At 44.6% G+C, this 27,935-nt stretch overlaps 1 protein-coding gene across 1 annotated transcript; it reads left to right on the plus strand.

Moving 5' to 3' along the window:
• The first annotated feature begins 11,310 nt into the window (after positions 1-11,310).
• PRKAR1A (protein kinase cAMP-dependent type I regulatory subunit alpha) lies at positions 11,311-27,864 on the plus strand. Its single transcript, XM_068654779.1, has 12 exons — positions 11,311-11,468; positions 11,993-12,059; positions 13,423-13,601; positions 19,234-19,407; positions 20,028-20,119; positions 20,442-20,503; positions 21,010-21,056; positions 21,708-21,866; positions 22,544-22,604; positions 22,885-23,006; positions 23,578-23,659; positions 25,394-27,864. Exons 3-12 carry the CDS (start codon positions 13,425-13,427, stop codon positions 25,564-25,566), a joined length of 1,149 nt encoding a protein of 382 aa, XP_068510880.1. The 5' UTR covers positions 11,311-11,468; positions 11,993-12,059; positions 13,423-13,424; the 3' UTR covers positions 25,567-27,864.
• Positions 27,865-27,935: the final 71 nt, after the last annotated feature.

Raw genomic sequence — 27,935 nt, forward strand, 5'->3', positions numbered from 1 at the left:
GGGTTGGTTTGGGTTTGGTTAGGTTAGGTTGGGTTAAATTCTGTTTGGTCAGGTTTGGTTGGTTTGGCTAGGTCAGGTTGGGATAGGTCTGGTTAGGTTGGGTTAGGTCAGGTTTGGTTGGGTCAGGTGGGGTTAGGTCAGGTCAGGTCGGGTTTGGTCACGTCAGGTTGGGTTGGATTTGGTTAGGTTCACTTAGCTTGCATTGGGTTTGGTTCCGTTGGGTTAGGTCAGGTTAGATTGGGTTTGGTTAGGTCAGGTTGGGTTAGGTCAGGTTGGGTTGGATTCAGTTTGGTTTGGTTGGGTCAGATTAGGTCAGCTTAGATTTGGTTTGGTTAGGTTGGTCCAGGTTAGGTCAGGTTGGGTTGCATTAGTTTGGATTAGATTTGGATTAGTTTGGTCGGGTTAGGCTGGGTTAGGTTCAGGTGCTTTAGGTCAGGTTCAGTTGGTTAGGTCGGGTTGGGTTGGGTTGGGTTAACCCACAGGTTAGGTGGCTCAAGCAGAAGCTGTGGGTGCCCCATCCCTGGAGGGGGCTTTGGGCAGCCTGTGGGGGGCTGTAAGGGCCCTTCCCACCCAAACCACTTTGTGATTAAACACCAGGGGTGAACAAATCCCATCTTAGCAGTGCTGTGTGGTGCAGGAGGGGCAGCAGCAGCCAGCATCTGCCTGGGGGTTTGCATCAGGCCTTGGGAAACGTCTCTGGGACGTGGGGTGTGGGGGCACACTTTCTGCCTCCCAGCTGGGCAAAGCTGTGGCTGACCTGAGGCTCCAGAGGCCTTTGAAGCATTTCTGCGTGATAAATGGGACAAAAGAGGTACTGTGCTGGAGGGACAAGGTGCTGGAGCATGAAAGGAGTAAGTGATAGGAGGAAAAACTTGTGATGATGCTCGGTCTCGCTGATTGCGACACAAGACAGTCCTCCTTTCAGGGAGTTGTTTTTCTTTTCCCCTCACGTTGCAGCCTCCTTAGCTAAACAGGGCTTTGAGGAGTCTTTTAGTTCTTTACAGAATTTACAGCCTAAGCTTGCTGCGTTTGCGCACGCAGCAAGCTTTATTCATGTGATTAATGCCACTGCTACCTTGTGGGGTCAGATCCACCAGCAAAAAACACACAGAAAAAAAAGTGGAGCCGGTCTCTAAATGACAAACGTTCTAGAAGTCAGTACAATGACACTAACAGTGCACAGGAACGCAGGGGCAGAGCCTGCAAACCCCCTAATTAGATGAGTAATCCTCATGTGAGTGCTGAAGTCATTGGTCCTAGATCACTTGATGTGCACCGCAGGACTTTTGGAAAAAGACCCACACGCAATACCATCTAAATGAGGCAGATTCCATGCGGACACATCCAGCTGCCCTGATTAATCCCCCTCTGCAGCGTGTGGGCCTTCGAGTGGCCGTAACGTTCCCCTTGCAGTGTTTAAGACCTGCAACTGTGAAGATGATTGATTTCAGGAGGAAGTATGACAATAAACAGCTTTGAAACAGCGCTGGCTTGGAGCGAGGCTGATAGCGGGCTGACCCTGGGCCGTCGAGCGCAAGAACTGCCCTGCAAAGGCAGCAGGGGAGCCATTCAAAATTCATCATGTTTTGGGGGGAAGCATCTTCTGTTCACAGGAGCCTGGTGAGGAGCGCTAATAAAGCTGCAAATGAAACAGAAAAGCTGGTTCTGAACAGTCTGAGACTGTCCCTGTGGGTTCGGCACAGTTTGGTTTTGAAATAGTGATGTCAAAGGGAAAGCAGGGCTGGGGAGCAGGGAAAAGTTGTGTTTTGTTTTGTTGTTTTTAAAAAGGGAGTCAGTGCCTTGTATTTCAAAAAAAACACAACAACAAAAAAACAGTTTCTGAGCAACTGCCATGGTTGGATGTTTGCTGCTTGGGTAATCAGACAAAACTACCATGAGCTGGTTTTAAAATGAAGCCTAGATAAAGCAGAGCCACAGAAGCATCCGAGGCTTGGGCAACAATTATTTTTCTAGCTTGACTGATGCAACCAAGTTGGTCAATCTTTCGGCTAGCTGCCTACGAGGGCTATTTAATCAGCAGAGGTGGGAGAAACAAACTGTTCTCGTCCTCTGCTGCAGTGCAAAAACCTCTGGTGGCCTTTGGAACGGGGGTTCTTGAGCACAGCAGTGGTGGTGGCTGTAAGGCCAGGACAAAAACAGAGCAAGCTGCTCCTCTGTGTGTCGGTGAAGCTGTCTCACAGGAGCTCTTGGAGATCTCAGGGTCTCTGACAGGTCATGGCTTGGGCTTCAGGCACGAAATTGAAGTTGAGGTGCCGTTTGAGGAAGCTGTGGGTCTTTCTGGTGAAGAAATCAGGTGTCTCAAATGTAAAGAAATTGTTAAATTCTGGTTTTCAGGAATGCAGCTTCAGGATGTTGTAGTTAGGGGTCAGGGGCTGAATTCCTTCCTGGGATCTGGTGATATGTCACACCTGGGGCAGGGGTCTGGCAGGGCCAGCAGGGTGTCATGCCAGACACAGGAAGGATTGCTCTCGCTCTGATGCGTGCGTTTGCTGGGAAGAATGCATCAGGAGCTGGCTTCCCTTTCCTGACCTTCCTTTTCCCGACCTTCCCCTTTTCCTTTTCCTTTTCCTGTGACTGCAGTGACTACGTCAGGTGCAGTAATTTTTGACAGTAGCAACCTCAGCTCAGTCGTTAACTCTAAACCCAGGCCAGAGCGTGGCCATCTCGTTGTGAATGTTTTTCAGTGCAGGAAATGTTGCAGGACAGCTGTTGGTTTGTGTTCTCCACCCCAGGGTGCAGGTATTCAAGCCCCGAGGAGGAAATGGGGGTAAAGAAGCTGGGAAACCAGGTGCTGTGCCTCGGAGGCCCTCTCCCAGTCTCCCAGCTCCTTCTGTTTCCTGCTTGCTGCTGTTTGACATGAGGAGGGTTAGATGCCTTTTGGTATCTTTTAGGCTTTCCGCTGGTTCAGCGTTGAAATTCCAGCCAAGCTGTCCTTTATCAGATAAAAGCCTGCTTACCAACGATATGTCAGGTATTTGCATGAAGTCTGTTACAGAAAAAAAAAAAGGTCTTGGCAGGGGCTAAATCTGCTGAGTATCCTTCACTGGTATTCGTGATAACCGTGAGGGTCTGGAGCCTTCCAGGAAAAAGCAGGCAGGAGGGAACAGGCAAAAAAAAAAAATGAATTTCTAAGCAGAGCAAGCACCTCTCACAGCAAGAAATCATTGTCTGTGAAAGGAGTGGGAAGAGGTGGCACTCACTCTTTTGCTTTGCCCTTGCTTATCGCCCTTACCCAGTGGTCTCATGAGCGAGGCAGAGGAGGAAGAAGGGGTTGCAATGCCTTCTTTAGGGGGTTTGATAGCATGAACTGCGAGCACCAAACCACCAGCCCGGCTGCTCTAGGATCTGCAGGCAATAAATGCTGCCATCTGGTGCCCCGAGCCCAGATGCACACACCGTGCTGGGCAGGCATCGGTACACGGCAGTGCTCCTGTACAGCCCTTGCAGAATGGGGAGAACAAGAACAGTGTTTGGTTACCCTCTGGATTATCCTGCCCCTCTAGCAGCTTTTGGTATTTTAAAAACACTGACTTCAGAGAGAGCCAGGTAGTCCTGATAATAATATTTTATGTACAGGAATGTGGGAATTAATTATACCTCACATTTTCCTGCTACAGCTGTTTTTCTGTTTTTCTTCCTTTTTTTTTTTTTTCTTTTTTCTTTTTTTTTTATCTTTTTCCCCCTTCTACCGTGGAAAAGTGCAAATAAAGTGGAGAACTGGTCTGTATATGCATAATGCCAGTGGCTTTTCCAAATAGATCACTCCATTTAGCTGATGTTCACAATCTTCAATTGCTGCACGTTGATAGCTGATAAAAACAATTAAATCCTTTAGAAGTTCCCCTCCTCTGGTCAGGTTCTTTGTTATGATTATAGGTCTCTGAATTTTATGTAATATGATCTTTAAGGATTCCTATTTTTTTTGTCCCTCTACTGCATAGTCTGTATTCCTACAATTTATTTATGCATAAAATATGTTGAATAACAGTGAGATGGGGTGATCTGTTTGTCCTTTTCTGAGACAGTCTCTCAAACGCTGTCCCTCCCAGCCCTAGGAATGCTTCATTTAGAAAATGACATTTGAGAATAAAGAGCAATGTGGAACTACTCCTTATAGCTAGACCATCAGGTCTAGCTCTCCTCTCTCGTCAGGTAACTGTGCTGGGTTCTTATTCTTAAACAAACCTGAATCTGTTGCTGAGATGTGTTGCACCGAGAGCTCTCCTGGTGTATCAGAACTGCAGTTAGATGGACGGGTGCTTGAGCCATCGCAGCCCAGCTGGGTTTGATGCAGCGATGAAGCTGCAGTAACCCGAGTTCCTTCTGCTAGAGATGAATTCCCAGTCCTGTCACAGCTCCCACAGTCCAAACTGGTGCTGAGGCCAGCTGGACCTGACCTACTGATCCGGTTTTTGAATCTATGTGCAAGAACAGACGTTGCTGGCTCCTGTGTCATGAAATTATATAAACCTTTTGATGGTTTCAAGAGAAGGACTGGAAAGGTCTTGCTCATCAAGCCTTTACCCAAACATCACGCATCCTCTGACCTTCACCCATGTCATTGCTCGGAGTTTGCTTGTGCTTAACCCCCTCCTGACACAACCTCGTGGCCACTCTGAGGTTGGAAGAACCCTGATCGTAAGACCTAGACCCTGCACCAAAGGGTCTTGTACCAAATGTAAAAAATCAGGGTGCAGAGAAACAACAAAACAATGGACAGAACATACTGGTGGCACTTATCAAGCAGACTGGCTTGTCTGCAGATCAGGCTGGATGGATTCTAACATGGTATTTGGGGAGTGGGAAAGGGCCACACAGAAGATGTGTGTGCCATGTGCATAAAGCAGTTTCAATGCACTTTGTTTAATTACAGAAACCAGGAAAGATGTGCTGAGTCCTTGTGAGTTACCTGCTGGCACTTATGTCAGTCAGGGTGATAGAAGGACAGAGCTGAGTCGTGTCTGGCTCCACAGCCACTCACCAAAGTTTTCTGGGAGCTTTGCTTCTGGTAGTTTTGCCTTTTCAGTTTTAGGTGCTGACCCTGAGCAAAGTGCTGCCATTTACCACGCTGTTGTTTGCGAGCAGCCCTTGCAGAAGTGCTCACCAAGGTCAGGGAAGAGCTTGCAACCTAGTGCTGCTTCTCCTTGCAAGGTGGATTAATGCTCCTTATCTTGTCCTCACTCCAGAGAACATCCCATTTCCCTGGCTAGGATTAGGGGATCACACTTACCCTGGTAACAGATTATCTCGCTGGAGGCTTTCACAAATTGGCTCGCTGCACTGCTTGTAGCAGAGGTATGGGCTGGGTTGCTGATCTTCGTGTCTCCGAGGTACACGCCAGGGTCTTTATAGTCTTTGGAGTGTCTTCAGCTGAGAACCACAAGACCTGCGCCACAGAGAGCAAAGGGGTTAGAATTGGAAAGGGGGCAGAGAAACTTTTGCCTTCCCTTTAACTTTAGGCACAGCACTAATTGTAAATCCTCTGTAATTAACCTAAAGACCAAAGAATGTTCTGACCTGAGAGATCAGAACGAGAACGTTGTGAAAGGGACAGTGGGAGCACAGAGAGGCCCTGTCGGAGGGGTGGGCAGGTTCCTGCACAGCCTGCTGTGACCAGGGCAGGGGGCAACTGCTGAGTGAAGCTGGAAGGATAACACCTGGAGATGCAGGCTCACCTGGCCAAGCTCCTGGCACGTCTGTCTGCCTCGTGATCTGGGTGGCTTTGTCCCTTTTCGTGCTAGAGGTGACAAGAAAGGGCTCTGAGGAGAAATGGCACAAAACGTTGGTGTAATAAATACATTACTGGAGCACGCAAACATCTCATGGATTCATCCTCAGTCCAGAAAGAGCTTTTATCCTCCCCCTGTTGCAGGAAGCCGAGTTGAAGGGAGGCTGAGTGACTTCCACAAGAGGCTGGAAATCAGTGGCAGAGCAGGAACTAGACCCACGTCTCTTGATCAGTGCTGCTTCAGATCCAAGGGGTACAGTTTAGGAGTGAAAAAGGCTGTAGTGCCTTGCTGTGGCTCGCAGCACATGCCAGGCAAGTCCACATGCCAGGCAAGTTGTAGCTGACATTTCAAAGACCTATTGTTTTTAAACCGGGTTCCTTCCATCTGCAAAAACATCCCATTATCTTGTGGGGAGGGAGCAGTGTGTGAGGCGGGGAGGGAGGCCCGGGCTTACATCAGAAATCGCTGGTTCCTGTGGCCGGTTTGTTAGATGTCAGTCCAGACATTGTTTGGATGTCGGTCCAGACCACGAATGGTGGCTCTGACCATGATGTGTTTACTTTGCCACCTGCTTTCAGAGACAAGCACATAAGCAAAGGACTGTTTTAAAGGTTTTTGTGTGTGTTTAGCTTGCAGCAGAACTGTGTCACAGATGATGCTCTGAGAGGGAGCTCTCCCCAGCCTGCTTTTATGTTAAAAGCCAGGGAACTGAGGATTCTTTGCAGCGGAAGTATTTACATTCTATTGCAAAACAAACAGTGGTAGTACTTCACAGGCGTTCTTGGAAAAGAAGTCAACAGTAGCTGCTCGCTATCTCATTGCTCTTTCATTCGGTTTGCGTCAGAGACCTTACAAGTCAAGAATCACATCTGCAGCTGCTCGGGCAGTTCACGAACTGCTGAGGCTGCCCAGAGGTTGTGTGAAGTTAACCATGCAAATGAAAGAAGATTTGCATGGAAGTCGCAGGAGGCACAAACCTGTTGCTCTCCCCTCCCTCTCTCTGGAGGACTGATCCCCACTGGGTCTTTTTTTGCGGTGTTTCAGTTGCTGCTTTTTCTCTCCCGGTTCTCTGCCCTGCATCTGTTTCCCACTGCGTTTATCCTCGTCCTCACTTGGAGCTGAGAGCCCTCAAAGTCCTTCGAGGTGTGTGCACACACAGGGCAGGGAGTTTCCATTAAATATCATCAGGATTTGCCTTTACTGGTTAACCTAGGAAGGGTGCTTAGGGTCTTCTTGCCCTGCTGCTGAGGTCCAGGTTAATTTCTAACCGAGATGCCATCCCATAACTCAGAAGAAAGGGAGAACGTGGAGCTCGGGTTAAACATGGTTGAACAGCAGGCAGAACACAATTATCCGTGTTAGGATTTAATCAGGGTATCACGGCTTCTTCCAGTTGTTCCTGAGCCCATCCTTAAACAAACACGGACAGGAGCTGGGTGACATACCTGGGATAATCATGCCACCCTGGCTGCGCTGCCTTCCTCATGCTGCTGAGCTCTTTAGCATTGTCTCAGGAGGTGAAATGTTCCCAGCGCTGCCCCATGGGTGTTGGAAACCTTCCTGTTGGGAACCACGCCGAGCGTCTGAAGGGCTGTGCCGCAGCAGGCACGTCTCGCAGATGGGAGCGGGTTCCCTGGCTGGCCTATCTTTAGGATCTGGGCACTTCAGGGCTTTTTTTTTTTTTTTTTTGCCTTGGCTCTCGGTTGCTCCGCTTTGAGACTTACCAGGCGTTTTCTTCTTCAAAGTAACATATGGAAATGATTTGGGATCTGCTGCTCAAAGCAAACTGGTTCTGCAGCGGGGACCATTTCTCACAGCTGTCTGCCCCGTTGATGGGGGGCAGGACCAAAGCTGGGATCCGTGCACCATCTTCCAGGGTCTGAGCAGGTTTTTAACCCCCAGCACAGGTGATGACGGGGTTAGAGCACGAAGCTGTTTGCCAGATGGCACAGGTTGTGATCATACCAGCTCCTTGCTCTGCATTGTTCCTCCTTCATGTGGCAAAATTACCGATGTTGACACGGGATTGATTCACACTGCCACGCACCCAGAGGCTCAGGCCACCTGGGCACAGTGTGCATCGCTGTGTGCAAGCACCATTTCCCTCCTTGCAGGTGGAAAATTGAAGTGTCCTACCAAAAAGCTGTCAAGTCCATACAGACAGACAATGCCAGGGCTTGGCATGGACACCAGGAGCCCTTGAACAGTCTCTTGTTAAACAGTACGAGATTTTTTCTGCCTTTTGGCTCCCGATCTATGGATCTTTCTATGAATCACACTGTATCATATCAGCTCAGTGGGACGTGGCGTGCAGCGAGAGACGGCTACTTGCTATGCCTGTTAAAGCTTAAACCAAATTACAAGGAGATATATCCAAAGCACACAGCGTGAACTCTGCCTCTGGCACTGCCAGGGTCCGCAGCGAGCTCACAGGTTTTTTGTCCTCTGGCTGTGATTGCTGCTGGATGCGAATTTGAGGCTGTTGGGACTGATGGCAGTTTCTGCTGGTAGAAGAAACCTTCCAGGATCAGTAAAGCATTTTAATTCCCCGTTTCCCCCACCCCAAGGCAGCACACAGCAGTGTGCCCATTGGGCTGTGCCTCTTTGGGTTCTGGTTGTTGGCACCTCATGGGCAGATAAGGATATCACATTGGGATGGTATCCTCAGGAGAAATCCCTGCAGTTATAGCTGCCGTGCATCGCTCCGGATACCTGCAGGCCTTCTTAACTCCGCTGCCACCGAAGAACCTGTCGGGAACCTCTTTTACTTCTGTGACCACAGCAGGGGTAGACGATTTCTGTGCTTTTATTTCTCAATCTTCTCTTCCCTGACCTCCCCAATCACTGCCCTGCTGGCAGAGCACAATCGTTCACGGAGGTATTTCTTCTGGCCTAGTGATGTGTTTGTATTGATTTTTTTTTCCTTTCAGATGGATCCAGTGACTCCTCAGCCACTTCAAGCTGCTCTTCGTGTCCCGTTAGCACTGCTCCTTGTGCCCCACGCCATCCTCACTGCTCCATGTGCAGCCTTCTCTCCCTGTGGCTAGCCCTGTGCCAGCCTGCTCTCATCGGCCTCCTTGGTGAACGCCACAAGGCTTTATGCTTGTAGGATCATTCTGAGTCAGTCAGTATCTCTCTGGGGTTTGTATGATTGCATGGTGGCAAGCAGAGCACAAAGCCTTGATTTTTCCCTTCCCAGTGACCATTCTCAGCTTCTATTGCTGTTGAGCACCACATTGATAAATGGCACCATAAAAATTATGGTAATAAATTTAGTCTTTGTAAGAACTTCTGGGAAGCTTTGTTAAAAAGCAAACAAATCTTCCCTCTTGGGATATTTCAGACGCTTTTTACAGAGAAATTTATTGGTCTTTTAAGGGACCAGGAATACGTCTCCTCCATGACTTAATGCAGAATGGAGGTGAGTGAAATGCCTAAGAATGATGAGGTGGCATTATCACTCAGCTGGTGAAGAGAATTGCGACGATCTTGAAGAGGGCTGCTGGTTTTAATAATGAAAATAGTGCTGTTGAATCCCTCCTTGTGAAGCTGAAGCAGAAGTGGCTAACGACATAAGCCAAACACACAATACTGCATAAAAATGAGTAGAGATACTGTTCCAGGTTCTCCGAGGTTATTTACGTAACCGAGTCCTCTTAAGTTACAGGGACTTAAATATCTTTAGGCCACAGATTCCCACACATCCAAAGTGTCTGTCCTTTTAACTCTTGTCTTGAGAAGAAATAGGAACTGTTGTTTGAAACCAGTTCTAGGCTTGACATAACTACTGACTCCTGTGGGTGCTGACCAAGGATCAGTTTTGCCTGTGATATGGACCTTTGCCATTTTACTCCAGAATCTGCCCAGAAATATTATACTTCAGGCAGTTTCTTGGTTTAAAAATGACAGCAACCAGGCTGCTAAAATCTAAGTCCTGTCTGCAGCTCCCTGCAAGGCCACACTGATGATTTGCAGCCCCTGCCTGGGCCTGGGGAGCCATCTCTCCTTGTCCATTCTCAGACTCCGCTGGTATTTACCCATTTAGGAAAACGAACGGCTCACCACAAAGAGCCTGTGAGGGTTACCATCACTGAAATCACCCCCATGCTAACCCATGGTGCTTGCCACTGGGGTTTGAGCAAGGACTGACTTACACCTTCCTGAAAAGGACATTATGAAGTGGTGTTTTAGATGAAGCTGAATAGAAACATGATTTTATGGAGTTCTTATTCATGTAAGCAGAAGGAGCTAGTATGGTTCTGTGAAAGCACAGTCCCTCTCCTCATGGAGGCTCGCTGCCCCGCTCTCTCTGGGCCCTGCAGTGGGATGTTGTGCTGGCAGGCCTCTGTGCTTCAGCAGCCACCGCCTCGGGCAACAGATTGCTCCATGAGAAACTCCAACGCGTGAAATTGTTGGAAATGCAAGTTGTGGGAACAGGGCTGACGGTAATGCAAGTTATTTACTCGGGAATGTTTATTATTTAATTAGGCAGTTAAGGCTGGAGGTTGACTGTAATTCAGAGCAGACCCAATGAAATGGGGTTCTGTTTTCTTTTTATTTTTCTCTTACCTCTTGAACAGCCCATGAATATGTACAAACACATGCTTACAAGGAGTATGATTTCACTTCCAGAGATAAGTCACAGTTGACTCAGTGGAGGAATTGTGCACGGTTAAACGTGAGGAACCTCAGGTTGGCATCGCAAAGGCTCCTTTTGAAAGCCAGCTCTGTTCCTTTTATTAAACCACGGCATTGCCACCTGAACTCTGGCTCCAGAGGTGGGGGAAGGATGGCAGCAGGGCACGGGAAGGATGGCAGCGGGGTGTGCTGCTGTTTTCCTCCACAAAGGGAACGCTGCGGAACAGGTCTCACGTGTGGGGCTGAGCCTTGTTCCGGATGGGATCCCTTCCAAAAACACCAGGGCTTGTCCAAACAAGGAGGAGTGAGATGTGACAGTGACAGACGGCCTGAGAAAAGCGAGGATAAAAAGGAAAAAAAAAAAGTGTGTAGGGGTGACTGCATGGAACTTTTTTCAGTTTCTTTCCAGAAAAATGTTGGTTTTGTTACGGGGTGTTACCAGCTGAGCATGTAATTTGTTATTTGCTTATAGTGTGCTGTACTCTGTGTGCCTGACATTAAGGATTCCGTACAATTCGCATTGAGACGGGCTTGATTTTTTTGTAAAACCTCATGTTTTTGGCTTAGTGTCAGAAACTCCTGCACTCTGGCTTCTGATTAACCCCTAACCCTCAGAAGCCTTCGAAGACTGAAGGCGCGTGAACTCGGGGGCTGGTTGTGGTCTGTCACAACCGCCTCCTAGCCTCAAAACGCGCCCTAAACCCCCAAAACCTAAATTTTCCGTCACACACCTCCCCTGCGAGCTAATGGCGGACTGCTCAGCCCGCAGCCCTCCCTCACCACCCTGTGGGCCCCACCAGGCGGCGCCCGCTCCCCTCAACACCCCAACCTGGGGGTGCTCTTAAAGCGGCACTCCCCTCTCCCTCTAACCCTCCCGTAGCCAAACCTCGCTGCGAGCCATGCCCTTTTAAGGTTACCATGGCGACCGCGCTCGGGGCGAGAGCGAGGCGCATTGACGTCACGGCGGGCGGCGGTTGGCCGGCGCGCTCCGTTTCCGTTGGGAGCCGTCGCTGAGGCCGAGGCCGGGCCGGGGCCGGGGCCGGGGGGCGCTGAGGGCCCGGCGGGAGCCGCCCCACGCAGGTGGGAGCCGGGCCCGGGCCCGGGGAGGGCTCGGTGGGAGCCGTGAGGCCTCAGCGAGGCTCCGGGGGAGGCCTCGGGGTCCGGCCCTGCCGCCGGGAGCGGCCCCGGGCCGGCAGCGGGGCGAGGGGGAGGCCCCGCGCGGCGGTGGGGGAGGGCCCGGGGTCGTTTTTTGCGTGTTTTGTTTTTATTTTTTTTTAATTATCTGTCGTTGTCTGAACGCCTCAGGTGGCTTAATTAGCGCCGGGCTTCGTTAAGCAGCGCGGGGGGCTTGGTTAAGCAGGGCCGGCCCTCGTGGGTTGGCGCGGATCGGCGCTAATTAGCGCCGACCCCCGGTAATTAGGGTTGGAGCGCGTTAATTAGCGCCGCCCTTCGCCCTTCACGGGCCCCGGAGCTGTGTGGGGCCTTCCTGAGGCCCGCAGCGCCCGGCCGGGTGCTGTGTGTGGTGCTGAGCGGCCTGCTTTGACTGCTCCAAGGGCCTGGCAGCTCCCAAATCTCCCCCTCTGACTCCGTTTTTTTCCTTTCAGAAGCTGATCCTGGGATCAACGCATCTTGCTGTGTGTTCCTGAGCTGTTGCAGCTGTCCCCCCACCAGGTAACTGTCTCTGTATTTCATCAAAAGTGCCCTGGGAAATGATTTCCTAATTCTTCATCTAGTGCTTTATGAAAAAATGGCCTGAGATGAACGTATCTTATAAATATGTATACGTACAAATGTATTAAAAATTGTAACAAAAGGGAAAAAAAGCCATGCTGCTTAAAAACGCTTTTATGAAAGTGCTACAGCTGGCACCGTAATTTTAAAGTCTCCTGAAAACCTGGTATCATAATGGGTATGCCTAAAGGTGTGCTCCTGGTAACTTACAGCTGAAAAAACGTTTTGGGGATTGCAGTGAAATAGTTATGAGGTGTGGAACAATGTCAACCGGAGAGCAGCATTTTAGGAGAAACTCTTCTAATCGTATAACTTTCATTAACGAACTGCCTTGGCAGTCGATGAGCTTGCTCTGATTTGACCTTACCGTGTTCCACGTTTCACTTCCTAATGCCTTTAATGCTCGCCTCTCAGATTCCCAGCTTCCACCCACCTATCTCCTGAGCATAATCCCCTTGACCCCGTGTCCGGCTTTCAGCTGGGACAGAGTTAATCTTCATAGTAGCAGCTACGGTGCTGTGTTTGGGAATTAGGAGGAAAGTGGCGGTGATAACATGTGGCTGCTTTAGCTGTTGCTGGGCAGTGCTCCTACAAAGCCAGGGGTGTTTCAGCTTCCAGGAGGCTGGGGATGCAGGATGAACAGGGAGGGGATGCAGCCAGGACAGCTGGCCCAGGCTGTCCGGATGTCCTGGACCTCGTGGCGTCATGCTCAGTGATAAAATGGGGGCACTTGGCTGGGGGCTGCTGCTTGGGGACAAGCTGGGCATCAGTCAGCTGCTGGTGAGCGTTTGCCTTCTGCATCACTTGTTTGTTCGTTCCTGTCCTAGTTTCTTTTTTGTTCTCTCCCCCATCCCAGTGGTGCAGGGCTGTTTGGTGCTTAGCTGGCTGCTGGGTTAAACCACAGCACCCCACACAGGCCACGCAACGCTGCTTGTAAGTGAGCCTCCAATCCTGCAAAATCTTAGATTTTTATCAGCAGAATGTTAAGATGGAAACCTTTCCTGACTAAGTGCTCAGAGAGCTGGGGTTACTGAAGCTTTTCCAGCACAAGCAAATGCTCTTCCCATTCTGCTTGTGTCTACAGAGCATCCAGATTTTTTATTATTTCATCCCACGTGCTAAATAAGTTCCTAACTTTTTCTCTCACAATTTAACTTTGTCATAAAGATGGTTTTACACTCTGATATCAGGAAGATGATAATGCAACGTCGTTTTCTTTCAGGCAGCACAACGTGCCTGATTACTGAGCAGCAGCATCCTTGTTTCCTCTGATTATTTAACCTTCTCTTTCTCTTACTTTCAGCAATGGCAGCTTCTAGCAGCAGCAGCAGTGAGGAGGAGCGTAGCCTTCGGGAATGTGAACTTTACGTCCAAAAACACAACATCCAGCAACTCCTAAAGGATTGCATTGTGCAGTTATGCACCGTGAGACCTGACCGGCCCATGGGATTCCTCAGGGAATACTTCGAAAGATTGGAGAAGGTAAAAATAAGTGTTGTGAGAGAAGGAACAACCTAAACTGACACCATCTCAGTGTGACGTAGCGGCTGAGGCTCAGATCTGGCCTGTGTTCCTCTTGGCTGTTTGGATCTTGAATTGATGCTTTTGGAGAACCAATTTTCTGTATTTTTTTGTTAGCTGATCGTGGTGTAAAAGCACCTTTGTCATAAAAAAGGACTTAGGGCAAGAAATTAACTGACAAGGATACAGGTGTAATCCCCATCTAGTATTTACTGACAAGCTAATAGGGCGTGAGGTCCTGTCTGTGGTCAGATATCTGAGGTGCGTGACCCCTGTGGATGCTGGCAATAGTCACTGGTTTCTTACATCGAGACAAATTATTTATGTTGATTCAGGTACTGCAGGGAAGCAGTCAGCCAGTGGTAGTTACCCAAGCCCAGCTGAAGTCAAATGGAAGTATTTGGTTTCCAAATTTGTAGGAGACCAAGCCTGTTTCTGCCTTCTGCTGGGAGTTCAGTGTTACTGTCCCAGCTTTGTTCCTCTTGTTGTTCCTCTTGTTTTTCCTCAAGGTCTCTTTGGTGTTTTTCTTGTTAACATTCTGTGATCTTGGGAATGGAAAGCGTTCTGTCCATTCAGTGCTCATATCTGAAACAATTTAACATTCGTTTGAATAGTTCATTGTGTACATCAGTATCTAGCAGATAGGAGAAAAAGCTGCTATGAAAACGTGAGTTTTTTAAGGGCTGCTGCAGAGGAAAGGCTGGCTATAACCAGTGTGTTCAGGACATGTCATCAGTAAATGATGTAGCTGTGACCTTACACAGCAGTCATTTGCTGGTGCTGCTCTAACTGCTTGTTTTGTATGGGAGCTGTATCTTTATCTTATTTTTATTCTAGGTAGTTATAACTAATTGCTGGAGTAAAGAAGACAGATTAATGCTAGAGATCATAACTGTGTAGTGGAAGCAGTCTTCTAATGGAAGTGTTGGTGGTAGATAGTAGAAAATGATTAAACCCTGCAGTCTCTCCTCCTGCAGCTCACAGTGTGTTTGAGAAGTGTTTTTGCTTCTGGACAATAACTCTGTATAATATCTGACTTTTTTTTTGTGGTAACATCTTGTGTACGTTCTCTTTCAAAATTCCAGCAGCAAACCAGGTAGTAATCATGTTCCTAAAAATCCTTTGTCTACCATGACTAACAATTAACAATTTAAAGACTACCATGAACTAACAATTTAACTAAGGGGAAAATAAAAAGGGAAAGGGGAAAGGGAGGGGAAAAAAAAGGAAAATAAAAAGAAGGGAGGAAAACAAACAAACAAAATAAATGAAGGCTATATGGAAGTGCAGAGGAAAGAAATTACTCTCTACTTCCCACAAATGAGCGATGATTGACCACGTCCTTGAAGCAAGGCCTCAACACACGCAGCCGGTGTTTGAGAGGAGGACCGACGTCTTCCAAACGAGAGCCCACCCCTCCCCTCTTTTTCCTGTTTCCACCTTTTATTGCTGAGTGTGACATCACATGGTATGGAATATCCCTTTGATTGGTTTAGGCCAGCTGCCCTAGTGATGTTTCTCTCCTCACCTTTTGCCCACCCCCTAGGAGGGTTAGAGAAAGGCCTAATACTGTGCCACTGCTGCTCAGCAGCAGACACAACACTGGTGTGATAACACTGCTGTTCCAGCTACAAGTACAGAGTACGGCACTGTATGGGCTGCTGCTGGGAAAGTTAACATTCCAGCCAGACCCAATACAAATATCTGACTTTTTTTTTGTGGTAACATCTTGTGTACGTTCTCTTTCAAAATTCCAGCAGCAAACCAGGTAGTAATCATGTTCCTAAAAATCCTTTGTCCCCACCTGTTACCAGGCCTATTTTCCACCTCATATTCTTGGGTTTGAGCATGGATAGATTCTAAAGATTTTTGTATCAATGTTTAAGGTAAATTAAAAAAAAAAAAACTCACTTTAAAAACTATCACAGTAAACTGACTGACTGCACTTAGAACAAGCTGTAAACCAATCCATGTGTAGGGATATAAAATAGGAATATTTAGGTTCTTTTCTATAGCAGGCTGACGTTCAACATATTTAGTTTTAAAGGGAACTTAATTTGCCTTTGCGTTCAGGGCTAGGCTTGTCATCCTGGTAGTCACGTGTATTTTGGAGCTGAATAACTCTTGATGTTTTTGTTCTGGTGCAAATAGCCTGTCTGTGTACTCTGTCAGCCTACAAGGAAGCTGAAAGTAAAACTGGTTGGGTAATGTTTATCGCCCTCAAATTACTCTTTCAATTTTGTTCAGTCTTCTATTATGAGTAGTGTTGGCGTGGGTTATACATCCCGACTAGTACAGCTGTAGTATGGTGAAAACCATAGCTTTTTTCTTCCAAATTTACTGAATTTAAAACTTGCTACGGATTTGTTGATGTAATTTCACCATTCAGTCTAATGGATCGGTCTCAGTTTGACCAGGTAACGTTGGACCTTAATAGCTATCAGGTAACAGAGCAGTGGGTGTCCTGCGCTACGTTAACAAGCTCCTCTGACACCCCTGTCTGGAAAGCACCAATGCTAAGTACTGTTATTAACCAGCTCTAACCTGCTGTGTAGTTCTGGCTGAGCAAAAACGTGTGGAACAATCCATTTTACTTCCCATGAGTAATGTCTGTTACATCTTTGGTAACGCAGAGCAACTTTTCAATATCCCTCTTTAAATCTGCTAATCTGTTACACTGAACGAAAGCAAGACCGAGATGCAGCGTGATTAAGTTTTTATTAAGACTGACTTTTGAATGAACCTGATTCAAAACCGAAGCTGGGTTTCTATTTTCTCCCTAGTTATCCTGACAAGTCATCTCTTCGCAGCTGATTCATTGACGTGTTAGTGCAATACATTGAAGACGTTTAAACACGCTTTTGAATTTGTGTTCTACAACATTAAAATTACTGCCTCTGAAGCAGTTAGAGCTACGATAGGAATTTGCATCTCCTCTTCGGTTATGAGAGCTTTCCCATGAATTTGATTACTGCACGGAGATGAAATGGCACCCAATCAATTTGTGGGGCACCAAGGCTTCTGCTGCTGTGCGAGCATGTCTGATAACAGCAGCGCCTGCTAAAAGCTGCCCAGTGCTGGGTGTGCTGTGTCATCTGGTTTGAGCTGTGGAAATGTAGCAGACTGTTACTGTCCCATGGACTTGTTTTGTGTATGTGGGACTGCATAGAAAACTCAGTTATAAAGCCAGTGATTGATGTCTGAGCACTACACCTGCTCCTCATCACTTCCCTGTCTCCACAAACTCATACCTAAATGTCTAGCAGAAATTTTAACGCTGCATTTTTTTTGTAACTTGAGTTCTTCCAAATATGTGGAGAGATGGTATAAATTAAATACAAATTAACCAGAAGAAAACAACTGTTCTGGAGTAATAACAATTACCAGATACCAGGGTACACAGTGCAGAACTTAGTTCTGAAATCATGGTTGTCTTCAGTAGCTGGTAGAATTCAAATGTGGTTATGTGAGGCTCATTACTTTAATATTTCTTACTTGCAACTAATAATTTAAATGGGCTTAATAATAGCCATTTCTTATCTGTCAGGAAAAATTAAGCTTACAGTTAGTGGTCACTGACAATGAAAACTTTGTCTGGACTGCTCTGTTAGTTGAAAGCTCAATATTTGGATGCAATGTGTAGGCTAAAGTTAGTACTAAAACTTTTTTAAAATCCCAGTGATGGTTGTACTAATCAGTACGGAGCAAAATTAATGCCTTTCTCCAGTAAATGTTTTATTTCTAGCAGTTTCTAAACTTGAACAAACACGTTCAAACACGTTTTCTCATGCAAATGAGACTGGTTATATTCTAGGGTATCAGAGAATAACAGCTGTCGCTCCTTTCTGTCAGGGCCTGGTGTGATTTATCTTGGATCCAGTGGCGTAATACGTGTGGTTTGGTGTCAGGAATGATACAAGGTGTATTTTAAAAACATGAATGCATGGAAAGCTGCTGTTAGGAAAGCAGTGAGTTTCTAGCATGTCCCTTCCTACGTGGCACGGAGTTGTCCTGCAATGCATAACGCAAACATGGTGATTTGTCTCATTTTGGGGTCAGCTTCCTCTTGATACGTGTTTAAATAGACTGTCTAGAGTAGCTAATATACTTTAATACTTTATCTTCTCCACCTGTAACCTTTCTATGTCCATGTCCTACCTTAACAGACTTAACATGATGTTAAAGCTCAGCTCAGGCAGTTACTAGTTGTATTTTATCTCATGGTGCAGTTCCTCAAGCAGGCCATGGTGCTGGCGAGCCTCTTGTGATGCACAGCTCCCTGGCTTGATGTTACTGTAGTGCTTCTGTCCCTGAAAGTTACAGGATTTCAGTGTTTGTGTGTTTTCTGTGATGCTGGAAGAGATCCAGCAGCTGACGTTCACTCACTTTAAAAGTGCCGAGGCTTTAAATACATCTTGCCCCCATGGCTTTGAAATGTAGCACTATTTTAATGGACAGAAAGCAGGAAGCGAAGTGCAGTTTGACAGATCGGTGCTCTTGGGCTATCCGAGAGGTATAAAATGTAAACTCCCTGTAATGGTTATCTGACGTCTCTTTCCTCAAAGTGGTGGTGTTATACTGGTTTTTAAATAGCTGCTGTGTACCTCCGGGGAGGAGTGTGGCAGCCAAGCTGCCCAACAGGGCTGGGGACAGCCTTATCAAGGACACCAGGACAAACCCAGCTCTTACGCGCCTCGAGTTCTTGCAGAACAGATGACTCCTTGTTCTTTTAAGGCATATCCCAAAACTGTTTCCTTAAAGCAGGCAGAAAGTCATTTGAGCTGCTATGACTCAAATGCTTTGGCTTTGAGGTTGGCTTTTTTTTTTTAAAGGCAGATCTTACGTACCAGAAGATTCACCTTACTAAAAGAATCGAGTCTTTGTGCGTCAGGTTAGCTAGACTTCATTTGACTGGAAATGTGCTGGCTTTCTGCAAAATTACTATGACACAGCACAAAAGGTAACTGAGGGAAATAAGGGAAAGGTCTGTACAAAGTTTACAGATCTGCAGTTTGAGGTGGGGGGGAGAGCAAAAAATACTGTTTGGCCTTTAGCATCCTTCTTCCACCTCTTCTGTAAGCAGTGTTGATATTTTTCTCCAAAAATAAATGATGTTACCAAGTGTTGAGTTGGTCCATGGCTTCACCTTATTTCAGAAGGTTCTTGTGTAACATATGTTTATGAGGAGTCCTCCTTTTGCCTTTCAAAGGAAAAAAGGCTCAATACCTTGCAGCAGAGGGAAGGAGCTCCTGGGTTTGTTATTGGGAATGTGTCTTTATCATTTGCAGATTTTTTCGTTGTCTGTTGAATGCACTAGTGGAAAGTAGAATCAAGTTTATACCTCTTAATTTATCAAACCAGTAGTGTCATTTATTAAAATAAACACCATTGTGAGATGAACGTTATGAGAGGCGTATCTTCTATCTCCTTGGAAAAGGGCTTTGATCTTGCTTACTCTAATCTCCTTGCTTGCCTTAAGTAAGAGTACACAGGAAGCTCCCTTGCACTGGCAGACTAAATTGGAATGTGATATCTAACTGCTTTTTTGCTGTACTGGATTAAGTGACACAGATATCTCTTCCTTCCTGTTCAGGAGGAAACAAAACAGTTGTTGAACCAACAGAAGTCTGGTTCACGCTCAGACTCACGGGAGGATGAAATCTCTCCTCCTCCTCCTGTGAACCCTGTGGTTAAGGGTCGAAGACGACGTGGGGCCATCAGTGCAGAAGTCTACACAGAAGAGGATGCTGCGTCTTATGTTAGAAAGGTGCTCTATTTTTTTTTTTTTAAATGTTGCCAGGAACTGGAACTGCAATCTAAGAGTTTACCTAAGACCACTTACTACCCAGTGTGTCAAGTCGCACTTAAGCTCCTGTGGTCTGTTAAGTCATGTGATGGTTGTAAAAAGCAGACCTGTGGCTCTGTCACTGGAGGTTAGGATAAACTGGCATTCAGTTAAACCATTTGTGTGGAACTTTGACCTGTTCCCTTTGAAGTAATGTGTTTATATATTTATACATACTTTTAATATACACACCCAGTGCTTCCAGTTACCCAGCAGCTGCAACAATATTAAGTTTAGCCTAGTGGCAGAGCAGATTCCCTGCTATTCATAGGGAAACAGGTTGAACAGACACTTGCACTCTTGCAGAAGAAACTACAATGTTAGCATGGAATGATGTTTTTACAGTTCAAGGTTGCATTTACCTTCTGAATAAACTGGCTGTAAATGTTGACTGTATTTATTTATTAGTTCTATAGTGCTTGAAAGAATCTGGAGAAACTTGGTCAGAGTTTTGTAGCAATTTGATTCATTTATTTATCCTGGGGAATACAAAATTTTTTCTTTGGGAATTTCAATAGTAACTTTTTCTGATTATGTCCTAGGTTATTCCAAAAGATTATAAGACTATGGCTGCATTGGCAAAAGCTATTGAGAAGAATGTGCTGTTTGCCCATCTTGATGACAACGAACGGAGGTAGGAATAAATCTTTGTAGAAGTCTTAAAGTATCTTAAAGTGCAGATTTCTGAAGAGCTAAATGTTTTGTAATGTACAAAGCCGCCTAGTCTCTTTATAAGTCAGTGTAACAGTACAGAAATTACAGGGAAGGTAATGGCTGGTTGGAGATGTATGAATGTATGCACAGAATCGCAGATTAGTTGGGGTGGCAGATTTTTTTTATAAGATCAGCTAGTTCTAACCCGTCTGCGGTGGGCAGGGGCATCTTCCACTAGATTAGGTTGCTGCACATGCTGCAGTTGTCAAAGCAGTTGTCTAATCCCGGTATCCCTCTTTCAGTGACATCTTTGATGCGATGTTCCCCGTCACTTACATTGCAGGCGAGACCGTCATACAGCAAGGCAAGTGGCAATGCTTACGTTGATAAATAAGATGGAGGTGGTGAGCAGGCTCTAATCTGGTGACGGTGTTTGCATGTTTCTTTGGAAATAAAAACTGCCTGGATGCAGTGAGTCTTGCTGTGTTACCTGGAGCACAGCTCATGCTGTAAAGTAAGAGAGTGGAGTCATTGTGGGAATATGCATGTGTTATTTACTGTGAATTGATGGCTCTGTAGAACACATTACGACAGTTTTTGGATCCAGTATGCCTTTCCAGTGTTCCTGGAAGTGCTGCTGATATACTGCATACCAGTAGATGTCCTCTTTCACAGAACTAAGAGGAGTGTGAAATCAGCAAAATGTGAAATTTCACCCTGCAAACTGTGTAAAATGGGTCTCTGCCAATGTCATTACATTCTACACATCAAAGCTGGCAGAGGTGCCAATTTTGTAAAAAGCACTAATACTTGCCTGGTTTTACTTTTTTAGTGTTTATTTTTAATTCTTCTTTTGTTTTTCATCTTTAGGTGATGAAGGTGATAACTTCTATGTTGTTGATCAAGGAGAAATGGATGTAAGCATTACTGGTAGTCTGTTAATGATGTGTGGTATTTGTAGACCTCTCTTACAGGGCCTTACTTTGGCAGCTTTTCTCTTAAGAAATTCTTACTGTAGAAGCTTTTGCTTTGGAGCTATTTTACTCCTTAGTGACAGCTCAGTCTGTCTGTACAGACTGAGTATATTGTGTTGAGCTTCAAAACGAAGGATTCAGATGCTAACAGAATCCTAATGCTTAATAGGTGTAGGGAGAAGTCAAATTAAGGTGTGGGACAGACTATAAAAATGACCAGCCTTTTTATTTTTCAATCCAAACCATCCACAATTTTCTCTGACAGCCTTTTCTAAGTCCTTTTGAGTTCTTTGTGTTTCACAGAGACTTTTAGATTCTATTTCCTACCCAAAGGTCTCTGGAGTTTACATGTGTAGTCTCTGTGCACGTGATACAGAGAACAGTCCCTTTGTCAATGAAAACTCAACTTCTGGCTGGCTTTGGGGTTGTCTCTAAAGCGTTGATGAAACCCCAAAATGGTCCCCTTTCACTGTACAGATGTGAGAATTTTTCTTCATTACGAAGGAAATGCAGGGTAACGAAAGCTTCACACAGTCTTCAACTGGCTTGCAAGATGCTGTGAGCTTTGGCTTAGCACCATGCACTGCCTTCCAGGTGTATGTGAACAACGAGTGGGCAACCAGTGTCGGTGAGGGTGGAAGCTTTGGAGAACTTGCCCTTATATATGGAACTCCTCGTGCCGCAACTGTCAAAGCGAAGACGAATGTGAAGTTGTGGGGCATTGACAGAGATAGCTACAGAAGGATCCTGATGGCAAGTATTTTTCTAGCTGACATGGCTCATGCAATTAGCTCAAGGAGCTGTGTGCTAACCTGGAGTTATGCTTTTGGTTTAACTGTTCGGTCAACTTCTGCTGGTCACCTGACTCTTTATCTGCTTACCTTTTGCTGGGGTTGTTTATTCAAAATCCTGCTATCATGTGCAATCAGAAAGCTTATCGCTTCTCATGCACATACGGGAATGGGGCAGGGGATAGCCTTGCATTAGGGAATGAAACATTTCCAGCGCTATGAATGCGGTGTAGTTCACTGGACTGAAATTATAACACCTCCTGGTTAAATTGTCAGTTGTCTAGATTCTGCTCTGTATTCTGGCTTTCCTATTCTAGCTTTCCATTTGTAAGTTGTGTGTGTGTGAACAACAGCTGTAGAAAAACTTGAGTGGGTGTTGTGAATCTTTGTAAGGTTATACAATTATACATTTTAGCAATGTCAAGACCATAATAAATAAGGCTGCTGAACTTTCTGAAATAATACCGAAATAATGAAATTTGAAAACACCTGGTTTTGTGGGGCTTGGGGTGTGTGTGACAGGATGCACAACGTCTGGTTAAGCTGTATATTTTTATGTTGAAGTTAGGTAGAAACCTCATATCAAATGAGATGTAGACAAAAAAAAAAATTTTGTTTTTTCTTTTTTTTCCCCCATAGGGGAGTACTTTGAGAAAGAGAAAGATGTATGAGGAATTCCTTAGTAAAGTGTCTATACTGGGTAAGTAAGAAGATTTTGTTCTGAAGTGGAATAAATTGCCATATTGCAATTAAGGCGTTATGTAGCATTATGATGAATACCGACTGTTGTGGTAATCCATGAAGCAGACTGTAAAGCCTGTACTGCTTTTTTCTGTATCATTCCAAAGTAATTCCAATTGAAATCTTTATCTGATACACAAATATAACTGTTTGTAGGCTGTCTTCTCTGTAAAGACAGATGAAAAAGTATAGCTTGTACCTCAGAAAAACAAGTTATTAATGATCTATTAACTCTCTAGAATCTCTGGACAAGTGGGAGCGCCTAACTGTAGCTGATGCATTAGAACCGGTACAGTTTGAGGATGGGCAAAAGATTGTGGTCCAGGGAGAGCCGGGAGATGAATTCTTCATCATCTTGGAGGTAAGCAAGGCCGAAAGTCCTAAGTGTTTTTTAATATTTTTAACGTTGCTTATTCTGTCCCTAAATAGACATTTGGAGAAAAACAAAATGCAGGAATGTACTTTTTGAGAATTGCTCATGAGATGCAATCTTGCTGGACATGCAAAAGCTTATATTTAGCTTGACTATTTTTACAAGTGGTACTTCCAGGAAAAAAAAATTCTGGCTTAACCCAGTTTGTCCTGTTTAGGAGAGAGGAGACGCATTCTAGATAGCTGGTAATGTCTTGCTAGTGGTATCATTGCCTTCTCTTTTTGCTATTTTTACTGTAATATTCTTACTGATACAAGAAAAATGGGAAGAAATCAGTGCTGTGGTAAGTAAATACCCGAGATGTTTTAAGCTTAAAGAAGAGGGAGGACCAGCTGTTCCTATGGAGCAGTCTGGTGAACTATGCATGAACTGTGAAGTGGTTTTTAAAGACTGAGATATCGGAACAGTTATTTCTGCAAAGCAACTCATTCCTTCTGGAATTTGATGTTTCAAGTGGTATCAGAAATTCCAATTGCTTAATTGCTGTGATTTATTAAAGGGCACAGCTGCAGTGTTACAGCGTCGATCAGAAAACGAAGAATTTGTTGAAGTGGGCAGACTGGCACCTTCTGATTATTTTGGTGAGTTCTGTCGTGACAACAGTGATCACATAACCCCCGTCAGAGTTTTACCTGTGCTGTGTGGGTGATAGTAATGGGATGGATTTGTTTAAACGCTGTTTTGGCTAATTCACTTGCTTCACTCAGTGTCAGGTGAGTATCAGTCACTTGGCATTGGAGTGTGCATGCACCTTACAGAGAAGTAGTTGTGGGTTACTGCAATTCTGAACGGACTGGTGGTCATCGGGTCTGAACTCCCTACTCCAAGCAGGATTAACTTTGAAATTGCATCTTGTTGCTCAGGGCTCTGTCCAGTTTAGTTCTTTGTGTGTTCAGAGGTGGAGATCCCACGGCCTCTCTGAGCAATCCCTTTCACTGTTTAACCAGCTTTTATGTAATGTTTAAACTCTCCCCTCTGTCAAAAAACAAAAAGACAAAAAACAAACAAAAAAGCCCACAACAACAATTTCCTCAGGTTTAAGGTATATCCTCTCATTGTTTTTTGAATTGTCCTCTTGCAAAAGCCTTCTGGCTGTCCTTTCAGTTTTCCAGCTCTGTAGATGATGTAACCAGCAAATACTCTGTTGCAAGGCCTGAAGTGGGATGAGCTCAGGAGTGCAGTAATGGTGCTGGCTCAGGCCAAAGGTCTGCTGAAAGATCTGCTTAGGTCTCAGTAACTAGTACCAGATGTTTGTTCTACATTTGTCAAGCTTCGGTCTCTTCTAAGCTTTCCCCTGATGTATATCCCTGAGTTTCCTACTACTACACTAAATGTTACCATTGTGTTCAGGTGCTGCAGATCTGTCCCCAAGGACTTTACTCTCCTTTAGAACCTGCTTACTCTTTTGCAAGCTTCTGTTTTGGAGGCTAGTGAGTTTGAGGTTTTAATTGGGCACAGAGGAAGAGTTTTTTTCACCTTCCTTTTGAACATCCCTTCTGATAATGCAGGCAAATTTATTCTCTGAGGAACACTGAGTTCTTTCCTCAGTCCTGAATATGAAGGTAACCAGTCTAACTGCTTAAAAACAAACCAGCCTGAAAGTTGTTGTGGGCTTTTTCCTGCCGCTGCTGGGATTGTTTAGCATAGCTGTTACCACCAAAGGGAACAACAGCATGAAGAAAACTTAATTTCAAAACACATTAGTGGTTGTAACAGGTATTTGAAACAAAGCTTTTGGCGTGTTTGTGCACAGCTTATGAAATGGGAATCCCAGGCTTGGGATGCTCATTTTGTACCACTCAATGGCAAGGTTGCGTTCTTGATTTTTTGGCTAGCTAAATGTCAAAAGCTTCTGTGTTGTGCATTAACAGTCTTACATCAATAATGCAGTCTTGTCCTTTGTGTCTGAGGAGTTTGGGTTGAACAGTAGCATACCTTACATATTAAAAAAACGAGTACTGGGTTAGGAAAATTACATAGTTAACTGAGGTGTGACCCTTTTTCAAATAGAAACTTGAAAGTTTTCTAGGTTGTCTTCAGAGACTTGAATGCAGACGGACTGGTAAATAAAAAAAAAAAAACACTTCAGTCTGCTCATAAAGTTTTTTTTCTTAATCTGGCTTCACAATTGCTTCCAACGTAACTATACACTTGTAACGTAAGTTACAACGTAACTAGACACTTGTTCTGATCAGCGTTAAAACCCGAATTAACTTCGGTTCAATTCCTGCAGCAGCTTGAAATACAACATGGTAATTTCTTTGGTTCTTTGCACCTCAATTTTTAATGCTGTTCGCACTTTCCTGTTGCTCTAGGTGAAATAGCTTTGTTGATGAACCGTCCCCGTGCTGCCACAGTTGTTGCTCGTGGCCTGTTGAAATGTGTAAAGCTCGATCGACCCCGATTTGAACGTGTCCTGGGTCCGTGCTCGGATATTCTCAAGCGAAACATCCAGCAGTACAACAGTTTTGTATCGCTGTCTGTCTGAAACCTTCCTCCCTATCAGAAACATGCTTCACGAATGCACACTGCTTTCTTACCCTTGTGCAGAGCCACATTGCCACTGGCATTTGCAGCTTCCTGTCTGTTTAAAAAAAAAAAAAAGGTAAAATTGCTTTTCATGGCACTACTTTTAATTTAGAGCATATTAGTTTTGTGCTCTCTGTCCCATTAAATAAATAGAAAAAGTTCTATGGAGATGTTTGCTGTTACGGCTTCTTTCTGTGCAACTGCGTCCAACTTGGGCAAATGCAGCAAATGCAGCCTTGCTTTTCTGAAGAAGAGGTCTCCAGGCACCATGCCAATTGCCATAGAGTAAGGAGGTAACTGGGAAGAGTGGGGTGGAAATCTAAAGGTGTTTCTCAAGCTGTTGGACAGACTTTAAGGCTGTGGTCATAATCTGCTGTATTTCTTTTCAAATGAGAACTGCCCTTGTAATTGAGCTTCTTGGGGCTTGGGGTTTTCTTTTTTAATTTTCTGGGTACTGTAATCCTGGGGTCAATTGTGAGGCATCAGCTGCTAAGAAAGCCACAGTTGGAATTTAACAGTATAATTGTTCCTGTGTCTGCTGGTTTAAGGTTGCTTAGTTATGTTTTTGTCAAGTGTAAATCAAAGCTTTCAAGGTTAATAGTTCCGGTGAACTACTGCAGTTGTTACTTAATTTGCTGACTTGCCGCAACTGATTATTTCTCTTGTTTTCTCTTTGATAGATTTGCCACTCGGAACTTCCTGTTCAAAGTGGCAAGAACCAAATATTGCATTAAATGCCTAACTTTGGTCTCGAGTACGTAGATCGATGTAAGAATGGTGCAGCTCTCTAGCTGATATTAACGTTCAAGTCCTAGATTGATGCAGAAATTGGAAGCAAGCGTTTTATTTCCCCTGTGACTCTTGCTTGCTTTGTTATTCCTCAGTTAACTTCCTTTTTTTTTTTTTTTTTAAATGATCATTAGTTCAGGTGACCCTTCGAAACCAGGGAAATTTTAAACTTTGGGTATTTATGGCCAGCATTAATTGCAGGGGGTGAGATTGCTGGTTCATACAGATGCCATTATACTTGGTGGAGAATGTGAGGTGGAAAAAGTGAATGTTTTGACTTTCCTGCAGCGCTCAGTTATTTTAAGTATGTTTGTTTTTAAATTCATAATTTTAAAAAAGACTGATCATGAATCTAATTTAAATACAAAAGGTGCATTCTTTTTCCTTGCTTATCCAATTTCCATGACACAGATTTCATACTTTTTTTTTTCCAAGTTCAATATGTTGCGGAGTCTTAAATGTATTTCAGTATTTACCAGCTTTGTGTTACATTACTCTGTGCGCACCAGTACTTCCTGAAAGTTTTTACTGAATTCCACGGTTCGATAATGGTAGGCAATTTTTAAAGTTTCCTTTAAACTGTAATTTATATAAAAGTAGTGTAGGTTTGTATTTGGGAGTGACAGCAAGCAGTTTTGCATTTGTTGTGCAACTACTCTTAATGATGGAGCCCTCATTTTATTTCCTTTCCAAGATGATGCGAATGCAAATTCAACAGACTTCCTCCCAGGCCTGTCAAAAACAGTCTGTTAATTGATGCTAAATAATTCTGAGGGTATTGTGCTTTTACAAAAGGTTTCGTGGTATTTCCAAACATGAAATTCCAAGAGTGGGATTTAAATGCTTGTGGTTTGAGTTCTCTTTTCAGAAGATATTGAGTAGACAATTTCTGCCAGAGCCCTTAAGGAGTAAGCAAATGCTACTTTTTTTTTGTTAAAACTGTTCCCTTCAGTTTTGACTCTATCCAGGTTTCTCCTTCATGTGTTCTTCACGTTACTTTAAAGCACCAAAAACTGTGTAAACTAGTTAGAGCTCCACAAAAAATGCACATTTTTTTATATAAGGCTTTCTAATCAAATTTCACTACTGCATCTTTTTAGCTTGCTGTTTACTCCCTTTTGTAGTTTTACCTACAAGATTTTAAGAAAAATCAGCTAAGTCTGAGTTAAATATTATTCACAGTTATAGCTTTACCTTTGTGTGCAATTTAAATATGTTTGAAACCACAATTGGCATAGTTTTGCCTTAGCTAACATTCAGGGCTTTAGAAGTAATTTTTTGCTAGTCCACCTTTAGCGAATTTATGAAGTCTATTGCCCTAGAAAGCTATAGTCAACCAGAGGACCATTTTTGTATTGTTACCTGACTATATAAGTCTGATTTACTGTATGTGCTAATATATTATATTCCTTTTGTTATAGATTGTCCTAATGGCAGGTAAAGCAATAAAATGATTTAAATTCTTAAACGCAATCAGTCTCTTTTTTTTCCCCCTTCACCCCTGTATTGTTTTCCTTCAGCCTTAGAGGATGCCTTAAT

This window comes from Anas acuta, chromosome 18 (genome assembly GCF_963932015.1).
Source record: "Anas acuta chromosome 18, bAnaAcu1.1, whole genome shotgun sequence".
Lineage (NCBI taxonomy): Eukaryota > Metazoa > Chordata > Aves > Anseriformes > Anatidae > Anas > Anas acuta.